The sequence below is a fragment of the Pituophis catenifer genome, unplaced genomic scaffold (genome assembly GCF_029215685.1).
Source record: "Pituophis catenifer annectens isolate HBS135680 unplaced genomic scaffold, rPitCat1.0.hap2 SCAF_1, whole genome shotgun sequence".
NCBI classification, from domain to species: Eukaryota; Metazoa; Chordata; class Lepidosauria; order Squamata; family Colubridae; genus Pituophis; species Pituophis catenifer.
In genome coordinates, this window is record NW_027256881.1 from 119,168,509 (window position 1) to 119,192,193 (window position 23,685).

A 23,685-nucleotide genomic window follows, 5' to 3' on the forward strand; every position below is an offset into this window, starting at 1 on the left:
CAAGCTCCATTGTCTCTTTGCTCTCTGTGAAAGAGCCCCTCCCTCCTGCAACTGTGAAGACTATATTCCTTCACAGAAGTGGTATATCCATCTATAATATGAATGTCAGCTCAATATGATTGTACTTAAGTCCTTAGTGTGCTACGAAATGAAATAGGTTGATATTTTTTTTAAAAAATAGAATCTGAATATTTTATTTTATTTTATATATTGGTTGGATTATATATTTAACCTTCTGGGTGGAGCAAACCGATAATATAAGAAAATAATGAATGCTAAGATCATTGAAATGTAAAGCAATTCAGAAACAGAGTTGCTTCTAGGCTCATGCTCTGCTCTCTAGATGCACTATTTCTAGTTATCAACATTGCTTTAATAGATTTGCATTCATACATAAGCAGTGGTGGGATTCAAATAATTTAACAACAGGTTCTGTGGACGTGGCTAGGTGGTCATGTGACTGGGTGGGCGTGGCTAGGTGGCATTCGGAACAGTTATTGTTCCCAATGCCAATATGTAAATGACTTAGAATGCTTAACCATCACTTAACATTTGCTGGATCCAACAAGCAGCAACATTAACAGAGAAATTATTGTCGACCTGCATAAGGAGATGCCTCATTGCTACTCTTGCGAACAAAATGAATATACATATAAGATTTCCAACATTGTCAATGATTTTAGAGACATAGTAAAGGAAGAAAAGTATTCCTAAACGCAGATGTTCTGATGGACTTGATCCTGGAAAGTCCACAGCTGGTGCTTATTCTCCTACCACTGCTTCCTGTAACTCTGCCTAGGAAAACCTTACAATGTTGTGGAAGGGCCTGTTACCCCTGCTTTAGGTTTTAACTGCTACACTAGCTCTTCTCGCCTTCTTTCAGGCATCCCATTAGATCTGGCGGCACTTTGTGCTCTCTCTCTCCTCCATTCTTCTGCTTCCTTTATATCCTTGACTTGCTTCTCTTTGCTTCTCTGCCTACAAGGACTTTCTATTTGTAGTCAGGTTTCCCAATCCCTTCCACTCTTCATTGGTACAGACCTCAACAGTCTTGACTTAATTTTGTCTTGCGTAGCCCATAACAATACTTTTTAAAAAGAAAAGTAATTTAAATCTTGAAGTCCCATTCCAAGGTAACTATCTAGTACTTGTTTGAACACTCTCTTGAAGTTAGCTGAGCTATCTTGATAGACAACTATCTAGCTAATTCTATTAGATGCTGAGCCCAATTTGCTGAAGCAGGAGAAACCTGTCTGAAAATCGCTTAGTGCTACAAAGATACCCCAATAGCCCAGTCCAAATTTCCTCAGTCATTCATTGTTTGTAAGAGGCCTCCTTGTAGACCATGAAATAAGTTTCATATACATGTTACTGGCAATGTGTGAAAAATTGACATTGTATAGAGTATCTAGGAAATCTATAGAATGTGTGATGTTTTACGCAAATGTCTGTGTTATTTTAATATGTGACATACTTTTTTTAGTATGTTTTTTTTTAGTTTAGAGGTGGGGAATTGTGGTGGGTGGGAGTGTGTTTGGGGATTATGTGTGTTGGACCTGGTCTTCGGGTGTTAAGTGAATTTCGTTGTATATGTATATTGTGTATACACATACAATGACAATAAAGTTTATTTACTTATTTATTTATTTACTTTCTCTAGGCATTGTATATAATACCTAGGCATTATGCAGAATGACAAGAACGATTTAGGCAAAGCCTGAAAAGAGAGTAATGAAAAGGATTACCCTAACCTGAACTCTAACCCTTTATTGAAAATATATATATGAAAATGAAAAAAGACATGCAAAATAAAGTACAGGACTTTTTTCTGAAAAAAAAAACAAAAAAAAAAACACAAGTGAAAAAGACCCATATTGATCTACTTGTTGCAACAAGGGAGGCTAGAATGACATTTTAGTGGGAGTATTTTATACCTTGGCATTGCCTTTTGGCATTGCTTAAGTTGCCTAGGAAGCATTTCAAAGCATTTCATACTGTGACATTCCCTTTTTGGCATTATACAGATTTCCTAGGCATTCTATAAAATGATTAATTTTACACACTGATGATAACATATATACAGAAACGTGTATTTATGATAAACATACATTAGAACCTCTCTTGACCAGTTCTATTTCTGTTTAACAAGGCCCCTTCAAAATGCTCAAGATGCATACTATGCAAAGCCAGTCAAGTTGTACAAGAGGCAAGGCCTAGCCCCTGAATCACAGAAGCCTCTTCCTGTCATTCAAGCAAAAATACAATAGTTAATTAAACAATGCACATTTTGCCTCATCACACTGACTAATAGTATGACCAGCCTAATAATAAAGAATAAATGAAAAGAAATCAAATTCTATGACATGATTTGAAGTGACTAAAGATCCAGACTCTTAGAGGTAAAAGGAAAGAATATAAAGTTGGTTTATTTGGTCAAGCTTAAAATAGATATTGTTATCTCTGGTAACCCTTAATGTCCTTTTGGTGACACCAGAACTGAAACAATAGCTTTATGGATTTGTTTATATATAGGAAAAAAGACATGGGAAGAAAATCATTTGTTATATTTGAGATAACAAACGTAATATGATACATTACTAAAATCATTTATACCTGTCATCATAAAGGGGGAAGTCATTCCTTTTGTATATTTCTTTTATTTTTCTAATAATTTTTCTGTTCTATTTTTCTATTTTTCCACCTTTTACTTTTTATCGTTTATTGTTTAGTTTGTCTTAGTTCTGTAATTAAAATATTTTATAAGATTACTGTCAAACAAGAAAAGTTCTTCATAAGCCATTAGCACAACAACTGCAGAAACATGCGTTAAGCCCAGAGTGATAGGACTAGAAGGAAGGAAGGGGAACAAATAGCCTTGCAAGGTTCTGATACTATAGCATATTTCAATACAGTATAGTTCTAATCTTTTTGTGAAGTTGGTTTCCTGGCCTACCTTGTAGGGTGTAGGGTTGACATTCCAGCAGCATGAGAAAACAGTTGCATACTGCTTGTTATTGGTGTGTGTGTGTGTATGTGTGTAGGTGAGAAAGTCATCCACATCTGTATTTGACATAACGAAAACAGGATGCATGCACTCCATTTCTACACCACTAACCTCCAAAGAACTCATTGATATGGTTGATCCAGTTTCGCTTCTTGCTAGTCCTGTGCTATCGTCCATCTCGGAAGCTATGAAATTCTTTACAGCTGTGCGAGGTTCAAAAGGCAAGTTCTGCATGTGTTCCTGGGTGGGGAGATGTTGATCTAAACTCATATTGAACTGGTCCATTACATTTGGGTTCATACTAAAATCAGGATTAACTTTGTAGTGCAAAAGCCTTTCATGAGGCAAGGTCTCCATGCCTATATTCAACTTGCTGTCATCCTTCAAAGATGCCTGTGTGTTCACTGAACCTCTGGGCATGACAATGTAGTCACTATCCATCATGCGATCCTGAGGGTGGACTACATCCATGTCTGCACCTCTCAGGTTGTCATCAGTACATAAATAGACAGTTCGCCGTAGCTCAGTGTTGTCTTTTTTAAGACACTGGTTAGCTAATTCACTCATGCTCATGGGCATATGCATGCCTCCCGATTGCTGAATGATCACTTTAGAAATTATATTCCCGGGCAATGTGGAATAGTTCATTCCTTCAGGGTTGACTGTCTTCTCATCTTCATCATCATTTAGGGAGATTCTAGATAGGGTGCCTGTTATCGTAGCTGCTCGGCACGGCCCAATATCCTTATGGAGAACTGTGAATTAAAGAGCAGGAGCACAAATTGATAAAGGCCTCCAAAATTAGAAGTTGGGCACCAGCTGAAAGAATGTCTTTAACTCATATTGGTGCTGGATCAACCTTCTTCAACTTGGCCATAGATGAGTGGAAACTACAATTCCTGAATTTTCATCCTGCTTTCAGCCTGGACAAAGGAGGGGGCCAAATTGAAGGAGGCTGAAATGTTTTAAACAAAGCAATTATGACATTATATATATCAAAGAAAAGGACAATCATTTAGGATTAAATTGTGAGACAAAGGAAAATGATTTATTTTAGGATTTACTCCATTTTCCCCCTTCCCTCTTTTCCTTTTACAGTAGCTGAAATCAAGAGTAGTCTTGATATAATAACATGTATAGTTACTGGGAGTTATACGTGGTGACAAATTATTCTATTAGGAGATGTGTGATTGCTTTTCTATTTTCAATTAAATAAAAAACTATTTGCCTTGAAGCAAGGATATAGATGAGAGGGACTAGACCATTTCAAGTCCCCTTGTAATGTAATTCTTAACGAAAATGGATAAAAATCCATTTGAGAAAATGATCATTAGATTTTTCCTAAGTGCAGATGTCAAATCGCTTCAGCCAGCCACCTTTTATTAAATCTTTCATTTAGAGGGTCAGATTTTAAATCTTTAATTTTTAACGATGAAGCCTGGTCCTATTTGCCATAAAACTGTCTTTTTCAATAGAGTGCTTCTCCCTGTACTTTTTGAGCAGTAATGTTTTGGGAAGTAGTATCACATTTCCTTTGGTTTTAAGGAATTGAAATGAATGACTCTGTTCGAAAATCTAGCTAAAAATCACAGTATCATTAAATTGCCAAGGAAGGGAGATAAAGGCATCATTATGAAGTGCAGATGTAATTAACAAGTGTTTATGTTCAAATGAAACTAGGAAAGCCATTTCAATGTAATGAAACAGTATTAATGTATTGTTTGCAGTGATATATAAGCACATTGATAGGAACAATTTACAGTTTGCCATGTAGTCACTGACACAAGAGAAACTCTTCAAGAAACCATCACTAGACTCAATTATTTTGGGTAACCTGCGTCCAATCTCTAACCTCCCCCCCCCTTTTTAGGAAAAGTTGTTGACAAAGTGATTGTGCAACAGCTTCAAAAGATTCTTGATGAAGCAGATTATCTGTACCTCTTTTGGTTAGGTTTCAGACCTGGGTGGCTTTGGGAGGCAAACAGCACTGATCATGCTTTTGGATGCTCTCTGTTGTGAGTGGGGGTAGTGCATTCATCCTTGGTCTTCTTGACCTCTTGGTAGTCTTTGATACCATTTATCATGGTATCCTTCTGGACTGGCTATGGGGATTGGCACTGCTTGGAACTGTATTGTGCTAAGTGCTGGTTCCTATCGATGTTGATAGGGAGTTCTCCTACTGTTTGGGGTGGGCACAAGGTTGAGAACTCTGCTCCTGTTTGACATCTACATGAAGCTGCTGGTTGAAGTAATTCATCATGGGGTTGTATATCTCTGCCCTTAAGTGAACTAACTGTGGCTGTCCTTTCTTGGTGTTTGGATATGGTGGAGGTCTGGATGGGGAACAACAGTTTTCAGCTCTGAATGGGTTTGGGTTTGGGTTTGGGTTTGGGGGGTTCAATTTTCCAGATCATATTATTGGTGGAGCTGGATCAGGTTGAACTTACCCCACAATTACCTCACAACTCTTGCTTAAAGAGAAGATAGCAGTTATAGCTTAGGAGGAGCCACCAGGAAGATCTCTGTACAGCCTCATGTTGCCAATTGCACCTGTTCCTGGACAATATTTCCCAGTTGATTTACTGCAGCATGGAGCTGCTCTTGAAGAGCATCCAGAAGCTTCACTGGGATAAAATGCTGCAGTGCAGATAGTTATATGTGCTCCAAGTTCTGGTGCATGTTACACCTCTGCTCCACAAGCTGCATTAGTTGCCAGTTTGCTTTCAAGCATAATTCAAGGTGTTGGTAATAAATTATAAAGCCCTAAAGGACATGGGGACATGTTATTTGCAGGACTGCTTCTCCCCTGTTACATCTACCCCCCCCCATTTTATCAGGTCCAGCATGTTACACGTCTTGTTTATAAAGAAATGCCATCTGATGGCATCCAGGATAGCCTTTTCTGCTGCAGTCCCTCCCTTTTGAATGTCATTCCTCCCATTGGCTTAGATTAGTTCCAACTTTGCTTGTCTTTCCCTAAAGGCTCTACAACATGGTTTTGCCAAATATGCCTGGGGTTTATGGTTATTGTGGTTTAGAGCTTGCCAAGTGACTATATTTGAGATTTTTCCTCGCCTGCTTTTTCTGGTTGTACTTTTGATTTTTTTAATCAGATTCTTAACTTGGTTTTAAAAGGGTTATTGTGCTTCACCAATTTTTGTATTTTGATTATTCATTATTTATTTGGTTGTTTTTAATTATGTTGAAAACAGAACCATAAATGTGAGATGGGCAATTGTACAAGTTAAATAAATAAACACATAGAAATAAAATAAATAAAAACTGAAGCTCAGATCTGGCGGATCATCTTCACTCCCTTAGATTTTACTGAAGAACCTGGTGGCCAAGTTTCTATCTTATAGAAAAAGGAACTTTCTACCCATTTACATTCAGTGCCTTGTGACTAATGAAAATTGGCATTTTATTGAGCTATACCATATTTAATCAAGCGCAGCATTAACTGAATATGGGAAAAATATACATATGTATATGTGGGAGTTATATGGGTTTATGTTTATCAATTGAACTTCTGCTCCAATTCTAAGTACTTTTCTTTCCTAATCATTTCATGCTTGCATATGCAGATGTTTTGATGTATACAGGCTCAGATGCGTTCTCAGAGAAGTTGTTTTTAAAACCTTGTAGCACCTGAGTTTTTCCAACCCGCTTTTAAAAAATGTAGGTTTTCTCATACTCAATTTATACTGTAACACTACGTTTATCAAATTTTGAGCACCTCTTTAGATTTGTAGGCACTTGTGTTGTTAAAAAGGAATCAGGTGATTCAGAAGGATAAAGCTACTTTTAATTTTCATTTCATTTGGTGTTTGGACAGCCTTACCTGACCGACAAGCAATGTCCACATCTTTTTCAAAATCTGTCTGTAACAATAAGAAATAGAAGTGAAATGAGACAACTGTTAGCAATCATTAGCTGAAGGTCAAGCTTAATGTGGAACATGACCTAGAGGTGTTACGGAGCTCTCAGACTTCATAACATGTAACACAGTGTGCATCACATCATCGTTACACAGTGTATTGAACTGTCACTCTTCCAGCCAATAATATGAAATGAAATAAGAAGCACAATGATTTATTGAGCTACAACACCATCTTGGGTAAGTAAATATTACCGAAGAACAGAAAAGTGTCTGCTCTTGTGACAAATACCAAGAAGATGCTATTGCATCCAGTTCTGACCTCAGTTATCACATTTCCTTCTAATACCTCCCTCACTAAAGCTAAACTACATATTCCTCCTGCATGACCACAGCTAAAATGAGACAACATTAAGTTAGTTTAGAACAGTATTTCTCAATCTGAAAACTGTCACTCAAATTCTCAGCCATTGTGAGAATTAAGACAAGAATGATTGAATGCTCCAGGAAAATTCCAGATTAGAAAAGACTGATCTTTAGGAAGATTAGTGTCAAAGAACTTTTTTTAAACTACTGAAACCATTGTGCAGGAATTTAAAAGTAGTGGTAAGTAGCTATTGGAAATATGGGTATTATTTTTGCTATTAATTGCAGGCTACAACCGATGCCATGTGGATAGAGTTCTATTCTTGTAATAGAAATTTACCTTGCTTTAATATGCTCCAGAGGTTTCCCCAAATCTCTAGAAATTATCTGAGGAGCATGAAGAAATATTAAGAGTGGAAGGAGAATTCTCATTGCCAGAAGTGTTTATCCCACTCATAGATGGACAGTGTTGGATACAATCTATTGTTTATTAATGATTTCTTTATTTGTAAAACTTTAACCTACTATTTATTTATTTATTTATTTATTTATTTATTTATTTATTTATTTATTTATTTATTTGTTTAAATTTCTATACCGCCCTTCTCCAATTAGGACTCAGGGCGGTGCACAGCCTAAGTAAAAACAAAGCATACAAAATTTAAAAAACAGTATTAAAATAATTAAATATTCTGGCCGTAAATTAAAACAACCCAATTTAAAATCAATTTAAAATTTAGCTCAAGCCAGCCCAGCTAGTTGAAATAAATAGGTTTTCAGGGCCCGGCGAAAAATCCGGAGGTCTGTTATTATACGTAACTCTGGGGGAAGGTTATTCCAGAGGGTGGGCGCCGTCACAGAGAAGGCTCTCCCCCTGGGGGTCGCCAGCCGACATTGTCTGGCGGACGGCACCCTGAGGAGGCCCACTCTGTGCGAGCGTACTGGCCGGTGGGAGGCTATTGGTGGCAGTAGGCGGTCTCGTAAGTACCCCGGCCCTAAGCCATGGAGCGCTTTAAAGGTGGTCACCAACACCTTGAAGCGCACCCGGAAGACCACTGGGAGCCAGTGCAGCTCGCGCAGGAGAGGTGTCACATGGGAGCGCCTCGTCGCCCCCATAATCCCCCGCGTTCTGGACCAGCTGGAGCCTCCAGGTGCACCCCAGGGGGAGCCCCATGTAGACAGCGTTGCAGTAGTCCAGGCGGGAAGTGACTAGTGCCTGAGTGACTGTGTGTAGAGAGTCCCGATCTAGAAAGGGGCGCAACTGGTGTATCAGGCGAACCTGATAAAAAGCCCCCCTGGCCACGGCCGTCAAATGATCTTCTAGAGACAGCCGTGCGTCCAGGAGGACGCCCAAGTTGCGAGCCCTCTCCGTGGGGGCGAGTGATTCACCCCCAATAGCCAGCGATGGCGTCAGCTGGCTATATCGGGACGCTGGAAGCCACAGCCACTCGGTCTTGGAGGGGTTGAGTCGGAGCCTGTTTCTCCCCATCCAGGCCCGCACGGCCTCCAGGCACTGGGACATCACTTCAAGGGCATCATTGGGGTGGCCTGGGGTGGAGATGTACAGCTGGGTGTCATCAGCGTACTGATGGAACTCCACCCCGAAGCCACGGATGATCTCACCCAGCGGCTTTACATAAATGTTGAACAGAAGGGGCGAGAGGACCGACCCTTGTGGCACCCCACAAGCAAGGTGCCTCGGGGTCGACCGCTGCCCCCCCGTCAACACAGATTGCGTTATTACTAAAACCCAAAGCAGGAATAGAACAAATTAAATTAATTTATGATGATGATTATTTTTTACAATTTTAAACCATTAAAAGATCTTCAATGCCACGTAACACATATAAATCTAACATTTGCTTATTATACATCATATATAATTACAGTACAAAATGTAGAACAGAAGTCTTCATGCATGCTTGGGTTTTGGAGGATGCTTAAATTAAAGCTTCGGTATTTGGGATATATTTATGAAACATGTAAGAAGCTTCAATCACAGAGGGATGATTCTTCACACATTCCTGGACTGACACACACAAAAAAAATCTTAACGTGATAACAACTCCATTGGATGCACTATCTGGCACTGGATGACAGAAAGCTTAGGAAATCTGCTAACTAATTCCTTATTTTACATGATGGTATTTATTCAAATTTAATATTGGGGTGTTAATTTACTCATTATTTAACCAATGTGTTCATTTTACTTAATTTTCCTATCTTCTACAACCCATTGAAAGGATGATTCCCATTTATTTCAGATGTAAGAGATGGCAAAGAAACATTTAGCACCAGTACAGAAATTCAGCAGAAGGCATGCTGTGGCTAGGACCATCATAAAAAAAGACTTTCATGTGATGATCCTTTGCAATTCTGTATTTGCGCACACAGAAGAATCACCTTTATTAAATTTTCAGATTTGATACTGATATAGTCTAATTAAATTTTTCCGACATAATAACATTTTATCCACGCATTGCATTTCACCTGCATAGCACTGCAGAAATAAATACACAAACATTTTTAAATCATGGTTTTATTAACCTCTTCAGTGCATGTTTTTTGTTTTTGTTTTTAATGAAAGGTGACTTTTTTCAGTTCTCTTTCACAGTAACTTTTCAACAGGTACTGTAGAAATAGTGAGTTTGTACTGCATGCAGTTTAGTCAATCCAATTTGCCCAATATGGAATACAGAAGAGTACTGGAGATTATAGAAAGACTCATTTGTAAACTTGTCCCTTGCAACGATTATGATACAATTTCTGAAATGCACTTTATGATCACTGCACAATATATATACCTCAGAAATACAATGCTTAACGCGTTGTAAGCCGCCCTGAGTCTCCGGAGATAAATAAAATAAAAAAAGAAAGAAAGAAAAGCTTGAGTTTAAATGAACGGTCACTTTAAAAATCACCTTGTTTTTACCCACAGAAACAGCTACATTTTAGGGAAATGGTCCTCTCTGCCTACTGATTATGTAGTTCTTGTACCATTTTTTGGAGGTAGGAAACAAGTATGGGAAAAATGTTCAATTGAACATTTGGCTAAACTGGTCAATTAGTTTGGTGTATATGAGTTGTTTCTTAACAGGCAAGATCAGGTAGTCCACTAAACAGTTTGTTTAGTGACCGTTCAAAGTTACAACAGCACTGAAAAAAGTGACTTATGACTGTTTTTCACACTTACAACTGTTGCAACCTCCCCATGGCCATGTGATCAAAATTTGGATGCTTACAATTTATGTAAGCATCCAATATTTATGATGGTTACAGTTTCCTAGGATCCTGTGATCTCCTTTGGCGGCCTTCTGACAAGCAAAGTCAATGGGGAAGCCCAATTCACTTAACAACCATGTGGCTAACTTAACATTTGCAGTGATTCACTTAACAACTGTGGCAAGTACGGCCATAAAATGGGGCAAAACTGTCTCACTTAGCAACGGAAAGTTTGGGCTCAACTGTGGTTGTAAGTCAAGGACTACCTGTACCTTAAATATAGCGGAGTATGTGGCATTTCTGTGGTAAGAATAAGCAAATCCTTTCAAGTTATATTAGGAAGTATATGGAATTATTTGTAATTTTACACACACACACACACACACACACACACACACACACACAGACCACTATAGTAATTTTAATGTGAGGGCTAGAAAGTGACCATGAAATCTTTTCTCTCACTCTCATGTACCAGTATTTATTTATTCTTTTTCATTTCAAATTATATGCCACTTTCCCCATCACAAATATATTCAACATAGCTAAAACAAAAATGTAGAACAGTTGACACCCTGTTAAGGAAATCCTGTTAAGGATGCATCTGACATAATAATTAATACAACATAAAGGGTCAGTTTGCAATATGCAGGATTATAATTTGGAGCCATTTTATAATAATAATGCAAACGAAACACACTTAGCACCTTGAATGTACTATGAATATGTTATGCGATCATTATCATCATCACCATTCATGGTCATCATCGTCATTCTTACAAATGACCTAAGGGTTTTCCCTTTGCCTCTTTTGCATGCAGGAAAATACAGTAGATTTGAAATGCATCAGAAAATGAATCATATATTTTTTTTAATATTAGATTTAGAAGGCCACCAAACTCTCCAATAGCTTTGGGTGGCTTATGTAATTAAAATAAAGCAAAAAGTTAAAAAGACAAGAAAATGAATGTCCGGAACTTATAGATTTCTCTAATGCACATCTACGTATGCATTAAGAAATAAAATAAAAGTAATTATATTATATACTGTTTTACTTTCTATTTCAATGCTGTAATTACTGAATATTTTATGATCCTGAATACGGGGCAAGGTGCGAACATTTTCCACCACAAGATGGAAACAAAGAAATAGATCAAATTCTCTTTACTGTCATCTAGTTGTCATCAAGAGTATTGCAACCAGGCATGTTAGCCCCGATGCACACTATGTCTGCAAATAGTAGTCAAGGATAAATATAAACTAACCATGATTTGAGCATGTCCATTAGGAAATGAACTTGATGAATCTGCATTGATTGGATCTTGGCAGTTTCTCAAACGACATCTAAATGCATCTTGAACCTGGCAAGATATAACAGTTATTTAATATATTTAAAAATCATAGACAAATTATTAAAGCTGTAATAAACAAATTCTTGATTCATCATTATTTTCTCATTTGGTTTCAAATGATGTTTGTAGTGACATTATGATAATTGTATGAACGCAGGAAGCAAATTAGAGCAAATATTTAAATTGGACTAGCACAGGCCTGTGAATAACTCTTCAGAAGAATGTCCCAGTGAGACTTATTCCTAGGGAAGTAGGAATTGGACTAAAGTCACAGATCTTTTGTTCAGTATGCCAAAGCTATTTTTATGACTTCCTAGATTAGAACAATAAATGCATCCAGCCTTAATGAGCATAATGGTAAAGGCCACTTAGACAATTAATGGGAAGAAATCCAGCATGTTTCTTTCCATAAATATGGAACTGCATCCTTTACCTGACAACTCTTAAGTACTAACAGTACTGCCAAAACCAACACCAATATAGAAAAACAAATACTATAGCACTGTAGTGCTTTTTTCCTTTTGAGGAAAAAAGCTACGCGAGTGATTCTATCTGAAAAAAATTATTCAGATAAATTCTAAACAATATATTGTGTCTAGGTCTGCGGTGTAACTTATAAAAATATCCCAGCTGTGTTAATTTGTGATACTCATCTGGTCAATCTATACCACAGATTATCAGGGAGCTATGGCAGTAATCTAATCCCAGTGTCTAGAGGCTGCAAGGATCTGAATGGAGAGGAACAGGTTAGGGATAAATCTTAGCATGATGTGTACTTGTGGGTTCAGAAACTGGCTAATTCTGGGACAACACCATCTTTAACAGAGGACAATATTGTGATCCCCCAGAAAGAGCAGGTGTAAAATTTGAGGGTGCTCTTGAACTCATAGCTCCTGCTAGTCTAGCAAGTCGAAACTGTGACTAAAAGATTTTCTGGGTGCAGTTGAGATGCTTCTAATTACCTTTCCATCTTATATTGCTTAGGACCTGGCTATCTGAGAGGCTGCCAGCTCTAAACAGAAGCTGTCCACCTAAGGCATCCTTGTAGAAAGTGCTTGCTGAGAGTGTCTACTCTTCATGAATTACAATGAGAGGCATTCAGAGAGGAGGAATCTCTGCCAAAGAACCCTCTTTTTATGCTGTCCTATCAGACATAAGATCTGCACCCTCACAACATTCGGGTACCGAGGGCTAAATTGGCAGAGGTACCTTGGTGGATGGTTAGTTTTAAGTTCCGAGGATATATGGTGTGATGGTTTGTGATCAGAATATTATGAATATTTAACTTATTAGCAATTATTAAATATTTCCATTTATAAAGCTATGGCTTTATTTTGTTTTATGATGCTGCTGTGAGCCACTTAAGATAATTGAACCAGTGTAAAAGCAACTACGATAATCAAAACAAATAAAGTGTCATTAAAGATGGATTTTGGTTTCCTCGCATTGTATTATTTGCCCACCGAAATTCCTTAGTTATCACATTTCCTCACTTTTTTTTTTACTCCAACAATCTAATCTCCATACTCCATGGCTTTGTTCTGGAGAATTATCTCAGTGGGGTTTATTTTTGCTAATCATGTAACAGATGGAACTACAAGCACTCCAGTTGTGTTTACATCCAAATTCCAGAATTCTCAACATCTCTGGATGAATGGCACCAGTTTGAAGAAAACTCACCAGGACTTAATCCGTCGAAAGCTAAAACATGCAGACTTGTGTCTGTTCCACTGACATTCCAGGAAAATATTCTATTTCTCTAGGCTGGACTACGGCTGAAATGGCTACTGTACAAATCTTTCCTGTCACATTTTAGTGACACACACAAGCAATGTAATTCCATCTCACATGAATTTTGGCAGTAAATTTCAGCTGTAAAATGTCATGGACTAGCAGCATCCGTTGAGATGGCAGAGCAAATTTGCTTTATTTCACTTGCAGGAACAGGATCATTTTTGAGCTGCTTATAACAATAATATATATTCAGCTACAGCCTGATGAAAGAAGGCATTATCTCTGACTAGTCAAATGTGCAGAATGATTATCAGGGCTTTTGTCCACAGCATTGTTTTCATAGACAAGCTCTCCTTCTCACCATCCATTACTAGTGGAGGGAAACAATGATTTTTATCCCCATGCTTGACTAATCTTTTGGAAAGGGGAAAGGGGAAAAAAAAGAAGAAAAGCAGAAAGGGCTCCAAAGATCCTGTATAAAAGCTGCACAAAAAAAAAAATAAAAAAAAAATGATGAGGGCTTTTTGTGGTCCGAAGACCATGCTTTAATGGCTCGTGTACAGTAATATGAATATGAATATTAATAATAATAATCAAATCCATTTTTTTTTCTGGAGAGGTGAGCTAACCAAGACTGGTCAAAGACATTCTAAGCTAATGTGGTTGCTTTTGACTGCAGTGAACAGCCCAGTAACCCCCAAACTGGAAATTAAAATGATGCTGGGGATGGAGTGAGAACATAATTTTGACTGTCTGTCTCTTTATTGGCCTTTTCCCAGATATCAGGATCAAGCCATCTGCCATACTCTGAGTTTTTATAGAAGAATGGAGCATCATCAATTCTGTCTTGAAATTTATCCCACCCACATTGAGTGAAAATGGGCTATTCCATCCTATTTGGCCCTTTTTCTGTCTCCCTTCCTCTCTCCCAAGATGACATGAAGCTGCAAGATTGTCTCAGAGTGAAAGAGAGAGGGAGGAGGGAGGGAAGAGAGAGAGAGAGACAGAGAGAGAGAGAGAGAAAGAGAGAGAGAGAGAGAGAGAGATGTGCTGAACGTGCGGATACCAGGGAAGTGGTTTCCCTGGCAACAGTAACCAATTCAAAGCTCCTCTTAAAAGTTGCATTCTCTCTTCCCATGTCCGTTTGAAAAAAAAAAGTCCATGACATTTAGATACTTAAGGTGTAAGGAGGAGGTGGCACAGTTGGATGCTAAGCATAATTAAAAAAAACAAAACAGCAGACAATAAAGAGCATCTCCCTTTATCACCAAACTTTAGGATACGTCAAGTCAAATTAGGTTTGGGGCATAGTTAGGCATTTGATTTTTCTCTTTCTTTAGCAGACATGTAACACACATGGCCACAGTTTACTCTATATGTATAACTGAAAGAAAATACGTGTGAAGTTTGGAAGTCTAAGGTCCCTCTCGTATCCAGTTAACAAGGAAAAATTCTGGAAAGTTCTTTGTTTATTGTATCAGGTAAATCAGGAATTCTGATTTTAAGAACATTCTCATTAATTTCCAAATATTCAGCCAAACTTCTGAATTGTATTGTGAATGTAAGAAATAATCACATTTAACTATAATTGCTGGTTTATCAGGTATGAACATTCACTTGCATATCATGGTTTAGTTTTGCATAGGAATATAGTCCCCTCCTCAATAAAGAAATATAATAAATTGAATAGAGCTATATAAATTGAGGATTGGTAACTATTTTTCTATTGTGTTTCCTGTCACTATCTTTCTTTCATTCATTCATTATTAAGTCTGGATAATTTTATTATTTAATTAGTGACCATGCTACCCCTTGGGCTATGTCAAGCTACTTTTTGCTAAAACCTATAGTTGCAAATAAAAATTTAAATCTAAATATATAGCTACATTTATATTATAATACTGGGTTCACTTTATATTGGATTAGGTCTTGATTGAAGCTACCTTGGGATGAATTAAATGTAAGCCCCTAATTATTTTAGATCTCCTTTTCTCATCCACATATCATTCAAATGATGGATTACCATCAACTACAGCTATCACATCAATACTGTACAACACTATTGATATATTCAACCCTGTACGAAATGTCTCTTATTTTATCTTATAATAGCAAATGGAAGAACAAGGTAGGTCTCTTTCCATAGTGGGATATAAATAAAATAGGGATGTGTGAATGTCCAGATATTATTGCATGACTCCCACTTACACAGGCAATGATGGAATTAGAGAATTGCAATACAGGAATTAATATTATATGGGCATGCAACTTCATGAAATGTAATTTTTCTCTTAGTTGGGTGTTAGGACTGCTAAGCCAATTATAGAGGGCTCTGAAGAGAAGGAAATAAATAACGGTATAAGATTTTTGGAATGGAGCTTCGGAAGGAAGACAGAACACGCAAAGAACTTCAACTAAGAGACTTTTTGAAAGCTATCAAGTGATCTCAGGGAAGGCGCCATCATATGACAGTATATGAGGGACAAGAAAGGCGAGTGATTTCCCTTGTGAACTTTAGCCAAAGGATTGAGCTGTGCAAAGTTATCACAAATGAAGCAGACATATTTCTTCTCCATATATATAGCTTCAGAAGCAAAGCACTGACATTCTTGGAGACAGCAAGGCAGAGGGTGGGCAGTCTCAATTTGACCTTGCTACCGCTAGGCTATTCTTTGCTGGAGATAAAATTTAGACTGGAAATAGATGATCAATGATGTTTTTGATGCTTTCTATGTGTTATGTTGTGGCAGTGACAGAACAAAACTGCTGTGATTTTTACTCTAAGATTTGACATTATCTATGACAAGTCATTTGATATTCAGATTTATTGTTTTGTCTGCTAGAGGCAGATTCCGTATCTCGCATGGATAAATGACAGGGATGAGATATAGAGTTCATTATCCTTTAATTTAAGTGATTGCTACTTTCCTGTCTAATACACTGCAGAAAGTCAAAATAGGGAACTCGCTGTCTAATCCTGCATCAGTTAACAGTGGTGTTCCCCACTGTTCCCCAAGGCAGCATCTTAGGTCCCAAATTTTCTTGTTCTGTATCAACGATTTATGTGATCAGCTTAAAAGCAATTGCGTCCTTTTTGCTGATGACGTAAAATTATTCAATACTACAGATAATTCTGTTGTTTTGCAAAGTGATCTCGACTTTGTGTCTGAATATTTGGCAACTTCAAATTTTGATCAATAAATGCTCTGTCTTACATATTGGTAAACATAATCAGAATGTCAAGTGTAAGCTAGGTGGCACTGAACTAGTTGATGACCCTCACTTTGTCAAGGACCTAGGTGTACTTATCTCTGACGATCTATGCTCCAAAATTCATTGTAACAGAGTTGCTAAAAAAGCATTAAGAGTTGTAAATTTAATTTTGTGCAGTTTTTTTTTCTGGAAATATTGTTTTGCTAAGTAGAGCTTATAAAATTTATGCTAGACCAATCTTAGAGTATTGTTCAACTGTTTGGAATCCCCACCATATATCTCACATCAGTACAATTGAGCGGGTTCAGAAGTATTTCATGAGAAAAGTCTTGCACTCTTCTGTACACAATAGAATTCCTTATGCTACTAGGCTTGAAATTCTCACTTTGGATAACTTAGAACTGTGTTGCTTGTGGTCAGACCTAGGTAGTGCATACAAAATTAGATGTAGTGATGTTTTACCTGTAAATGACTTTTTTTGTTTTAATCACAATAATATGTGTGCTAACAACTGCTTTAAACTCAATGTAAATTATTCTCAACTTGACTATAAAAAATATGATTTCTGTATCAGAGTTGTCAAAGTCTGGAATGCTCTATCTGATTCAGTTGTTTCAGCTAAAAATTTTCACAGTTTCAGTCACAAATTGACTTCTGTGGACCTTACATCATACTTAAGTGGTCAGTAGAGAGGGGGTATGCATATGTGCACTAATGTGCCTATCGTCCCTGTCATTGTATTTTTATTCTTTTATTCTTGTTCTCGCTTTTGTTTGACAAATTCTAATAAATAAATCCAACAATATAGGCATGTTTTAAAAAACCGAACTATCTAAGTAAAGCATTTTGGAACCGTGTACCTTTTTAGAGGGGAAAGAAGCCTAATTAAAGTCCTGTGTGCACAAAATCAGAAAGCAATACATTGGGGAAAGCAAAAACACTTCCGCACATTATGAATTATTTTCCAGATAGAAAGTTACCTAGTGCCAAAACAGATGGTGTGGTAGACTCTTTAATTCATGTATATAGAAAGGTGCATGTTAAACATGGTTAATATAAGATTAAATATGTTGGATCTTACATTTTTTTTATAGCACCCTTCCATGTGGGCAGGCAAATTGAGAAGCAGTCACTATCATCTGCTTCAGAATATTTGCGTTAAATAGTGGCAACATTCAAGAATTTTGTCAACCAGATGCTTTTCAGCTGTTCTGGACTACAACTCCCATAATCTCTGATGGCTCCCATGCTGGCTGTGGCTGACAGAAGTATAAATAGGGCAGCAACAGTTCTAAACTTATACTCACCCAATGGGGATTGGGTTTGAAACCATACATAGAAATTGAAGTTATTCATCATCCTATTCAAAATTTTGAGCCCACTTGGTTTTCTTTGATACGAATTGAAAATACAATCTTGGTAGGACCAATAGACAAATTATAGGTCTGACAAATCTATTTCCCTTTTTTAAAAAAACAAGAAATTTAAGTTTATTCATCAGACTCAAAATTAAAATGGTAGCAAATGAGATTTTTATATATTTAGAATTCAGATCCTAGGTGCTCCTGGTCATATGCTCAACCTAAGAATTAGTTTCCATCAGGTACAGTTTCTTATACCCGATGGAACCTGATTCATGCATAGGACTGCTTTTTTATAGTCTTTTTTATAATGTATAGTCTTTTTATAGATCTAATACACTGGCAGTGAAAATATTTATTGATAACTTACTGTGAGTTAGAAATACTTGAGTCTCTATTATCAGACTTCAGAAGAACTGCTAACTATCTACCAATCCATCTGCTGTTTATTGAAACCTGAGATTGCCCTACTATTTATTTCCTCAGGACAAAGAAGCCTCCATCTAATAGACAATGCACTGCCATGGCAAGCTGAAGCTGGCCCAAAGGGTTCAAGCATGAATGTAATGACCACAGCCAGTGTGGCTGCCAGAGGTATCTCGATGCCTCCTCTTTTACCACCACTATCTCTCAATGATAGACTATTGACCGTGTGGAAGACTGTTTTTTTTTCCACTCAACCACCTGCAGCCATTTGTCCCTTAATTGTCCCTTAATTCCCAGAATGAAAGGCTATAAATACAGGGCTTCTGTATGACTTGGAGATGAGGTGGGGCAGACCCCATTTTCTTGCCATTCTATCTTGTGGCTGTGTATTTTTTTTTTCTTTCTGTTTATGGAATGGTCTCTCAGTGGGCCAAGAAACAGGAAAACCCCAACTACTGTAGGAGAAGCCACACTGAATTCAAGATAGAATATGCGACTCCTTGAATTGAGAAGCAAAAAAACCCAACAACTCAGTACACTTTTCAAGATTTACTCATGAAAGCAGAAAATGTGATCTAATGTATGCATGGTCAGCTGGAAATGAACAGAGTCTCTGGAGACGGAGCTGCCTGTTCCCAGCAAAAGCTTGGAAGAGGAAAACCAACCCATTTGCAAATAATCTGCACTGCTTTCAGTGAAGACAACAACACTTCGGGCTGCAAGAGGCTGACATGTGTTAGCAGATAAACTACAGGAGGTGTCGCTTTTCTGCTATCATAGTTCTGCTATTGCTCATTGTGGATCAACACTGAGTACAACAAGAGTTTCAGTCTTGACCTCTTATGTGGGACTGAAGCCTTCATTTCAAGGATAGTTAGACTGGTTAATTCAAGTCAGATGTTTAGGAATAGCACTTATATACCGCTTCACAGTGCTTTACAGCCCTCTCTAAGCGGTTTACAGAGTCAGCATAGTGCCCCCCCCAAACAATCTGGCTCCTCATTTTACCGACCTCAGAAAGATGGAAGACTGAGTCAACCTTGAGCCAGTCAGAATCAAACTCCTGGCAGTGAGCAGCGAGTTAGCCTGCAATACTTCATTCTAACCACTGCGCCATGGCTCAGGAAGCATTTTGGGTTGTTGTAAAAATTTCATAGCGATAGAAGATTTGGAAGACAACACCAGGAAGTGGTTTCTTACCTCCCTTCGGAGAATGCAGTGAACCATGACAATGACCAACCCTTGCAATGAATCAAATACAGCAAAGAGTATCTGAAATAAAATGGACCGCTTGTCAGTCATTGCCAAAACTGCAGACATCCAAGTGAGAGCCAGGAGAGGTAGAACAACACAGGAACTCCACAGTGATGCCCTAAACAGGGGCAGAGAGGAAAGAAAACAGTGACAAGAAGATTGTAGGACTATTGAAACAACAAAAACAAGCCAATTTTAGGGAGACAGGCATATCCAAATATATAAATCTTACTTAAGGATGGCAACATTTTTTTTAATGTGAAAACCCATGGCATTATATAATTATAGAAAAGCTGACATTGTAAAATATTACCCAGTTGAATTATAGGGTGAGTTGCCATTTTTCCTTTTTTTAAACAATTAATTATATTCAATATTAGCAGTTTTAATCTTTCATCACTGTAGCATTTTTTTTCCACATGCACTGCATAAGATTTGTAACAAGAAGATGTAAATGATTAGGACTAACATGGCATTACTGGCGGTGGTGGCTGACAAAGCTGTTGTTGAAACTACTCCACACTTGGCACATTTGAGCGTCAAACCGCTATGAGGCTCACTCATCTGACTGCAAACAAACAGAACACCCACAAAAAAGAACAAAATATTGAATTTTTGGTCACTGCTGAAATTTAGTTTTTCAAATATGATGTCATGCAAGAAAAAAAAATAGCAAGTCGACTTATTCAGGATGAAACACTCTGATTGATTTTAAGCCTATATAAAAACCATACATTTAAAAAATTTACACGTCATAAACATGTTAATTCTATTGGGGAAGGGAAAGGCTTCATTTTATCTAAGGTCTAATTCTTCCATTGATAATGTTTGAAGCCTGTCCGGTCCCAATCATCATGGAAAAATGTTCTATTGATCACACTAAAGGAAACATGCATGTGGTAGGTTAAGACAAACAACAAAATAGTCCCTCTAATCAGACCTTTTGGAAGAATAAGAATTTGCTCTTAACAAAGTAATGGAGCAGATTGAGAGGGCAAAAATACATTACACATATATTTACTGAAATTGGAACATGCCCCCTGAATTAGTACAGTTCTGTCAATCTATCATGGGAATGTATGAAACAGTTTCCCCTCTTAAGTTTCCACTGAATTTAAGTCCATGCTGGTCTGAATAGAGTTTGAAATGAATGAAATTTAATGAAAGTGTTAATTCAGGCTAGAAATTTAATAAAACACAGTACACAAGCATTAAAATTAACATATATTTATACAGATACTGATACAGATTCTATATTGCAACACCTAGCAGCTGCTTCTGTCTATTTTCACTGCTTTTATGACAAATTCATTATCTGGCTATTTTCATCCTTCCATTCATCTTAATTTATTTCTATGATGGAAGGTTTTTTTAAAAAAAACAGCTAAAGTAGTTATTATTACATACTGAAGACAAAAGAAGAACATTAAAAAAAAACTTCAACTGACTTGTAAAATAGTGCACTTTCCAATCTCTTTAGTTATAGTAATTTATAGTTTTATTTTAAAGCCGTAGGATGAAAGTATATAAAAAGGTTCTTCTGAAGCAGAAGGTACAATTTTTTTTTTAAAAAAAACAATGCATCGCTTATTCTTAGAACATATCATACAAATAAAGAGAGCACACAAATGAAGTGGAAAATATTCAGATTTTCATTTGTTTTGTACACATAAACATGGTTTGGGAAATGATAATTTTTTACAATGGTAATTTTTATTTTTAGGTTTGTTTTTGTTCAAAGCTACATAAAAGCATATATAAGACAAAAAAATAAAAATTGTCTGTACAGTATATGGAACATGATATTGTAGACTAAACATTCTTGCACTGTGATGTGTTGAAAATTGATAATATCAATGTTAATAATTTCAATAATTTGATATCACTAACTCATACTTCTCAACTTACAAGCGAATGAAACCTATCTGTATACAAATTCTGTTTCTTTACAAAAAAATTCAGTGTGGTTCACAGCTTTAAAATGTGCACAAAACGAGCATGTGTGTGTGTGTGTCTTCTCCCTTAGTGAATATAACAAATTGTACATTAAAAAAAATGCAAACAAAAATAGATTCAAAAAGATTGGGATATTGTTGCATTGTTTTATTCTCTGTTGTAAACCACCTAGAGTCCCTTGGGAGTGGGGCGGCATAGAAATGTGACAAAATAAAAATAATAAATAAATAAGCAAAATATATTCATCCAGAATTTTTGAAATGTTTGCAAAATTTTCAAACTCATATACAATTTTCAAAAGAAATGTATGGCTGGGAAAATAAAAATGGGAGAAGAATTATAATGAACATTTGTTCCCATTCTTACTATTATAGACAACCCTGCTTGCTACAGGAGCATTGATCAAGGGATGCAAAAGAGGAGGTGACTGTATGGAAGCCCAAGAAGGTAGAGCTTGTCAACTTCAGAATATTTTGAAGTTTAACCATTTCCCAGTTTGATGAGAGGGAAATCCCTGTAAAATCCCTCTTCAGTAATTGAAAAATAGAACACGTGAGAATAATATAGAAATGTATTATAGCATTACCACTGTCCTGTTCTCTTTCTTATGCTGATGGTAAAATTCTGAAAGAGAGGTAAAACTCTTTCTAACCAAAAGAGATGAATGTGGAGAGTATATAGCCATGATGGCGAACCTATGGCACGTGTGTCACAGGTGGCACGAAGAGCCCTCTCTGCGGGCATGCGAGTCCTCCACCGCAGCTCAGCACCACCTCAGCTCAGCTCCACCGCACGTGCCTCCCATCAGCCAGCTGCTTTTCAGGTCTCTGCCGTGCATGCGCAGGAGGTGGGGCGCATGTAGGAGTTGTGTATGCATGTGTGGGGATTGCGCACGCATGTGCGGGGGTAATGCATGCATGTGTGTGGGAGTGGGGCAGAGGTGGGTTTCAGTAGGATCTGACCAATTCTGGAGAACCGGTAGTGAAAATTTTGAGTAGTTCGGAGAACCGGTAGTAAAAATTCTGACTGGCCCCACACCCATTTATTCTCTGCCTCCTGAATCCCAGCTGATCAGGAGGAAATGGGGATTTTGCAGTAATCTTCCCCTGGAGTGGGGAGGGAATGGAGATTTTACAGTATCCTTCCCCTGCTATGCCCACCAAGCCATGCCACACCCACCAAGCCATACCCACAGAACCGGTAGTAAAAATTTTTTGAAACCCACCACTGGAGTGTGGGGAGGTTACACAAGCATGCCTGGGGGACGGGGGAGCACAGGGGTGGGGCGCACATGGGGGGGTCATGCACACATTGCATTATGGGTGTGGGCGACTGGCCCAAAGTCACCCAGCTGGTTTTCATTGTTAAGGTAGGACTTGAATTCACAGTCTCCTACTTTTTAGTCTGGTGCCTTAACCACTAGAACAAATCTGACACTTTCCTACTTTGTAATTTGAAATCCTATATTCAGTGCATTCAGGTGGTAACTTCCATAGTTACACCTTGCAGACTTTAACATTAGGCATGTGAGTGTATTTGTGTGTCTGTTTACTTATGGAGAATAAAACCCACTTCTCCAAAACCTTGAACTACTATTCTCATTTGGAAGACCAAAATGCAAACAAATTGTAAAACAATTATCATGTGGCAGTTTTACCGTGTTTCCCCGAAAATAAGACCCTATCTTATATTTTTTTGAACCCTGAAATAAGCGCTTGGCCTTATTTTCGGGGATGTCTTATTGTTTTGGGGCATGTGGAGCAAGACGGGGCTCTTGTCGTCTTACCTGATTTCCAATTCTGTCTCCCTAACCCTAACCAGAGGAAATGGCGGGGACCGGATGCACATGCGTTTAAATATTTCCAGGGAGGGTTTATTTGGGGGGGGGGGCTTATTTTAGCACATGCACTCAAAAGCCCG

General features: G+C 37.7%; 1 protein-coding gene across 1 annotated transcript in view; it reads right to left on the bottom strand.

The window, feature by feature from the left end:
- The window catches only part of ADGRB3 (adhesion G protein-coupled receptor B3), a 487,840-nt gene that overhangs the window by 23,798 nt on the left and 440,357 nt on the right, over positions 1–23,685 (bottom strand). Inside the window, exons 23-27 of the mRNA XM_070954680.1 lie at positions 20,279–20,377; positions 19,756–19,927; positions 11,735–11,830; positions 6,846–6,885; positions 3,116–3,759 (exon numbers count right to left, since the gene is read on the bottom strand). Coding sequence (XP_070810781.1) covers positions 3,116–3,759; positions 6,846–6,885; positions 11,735–11,830; positions 19,756–19,927; positions 20,279–20,377 — 1,051 coding nt within the window. The remainder of the gene's footprint in view (positions 1–3,115; positions 3,760–6,845; positions 6,886–11,734; positions 11,831–19,755; positions 19,928–20,278; positions 20,378–23,685) is intronic.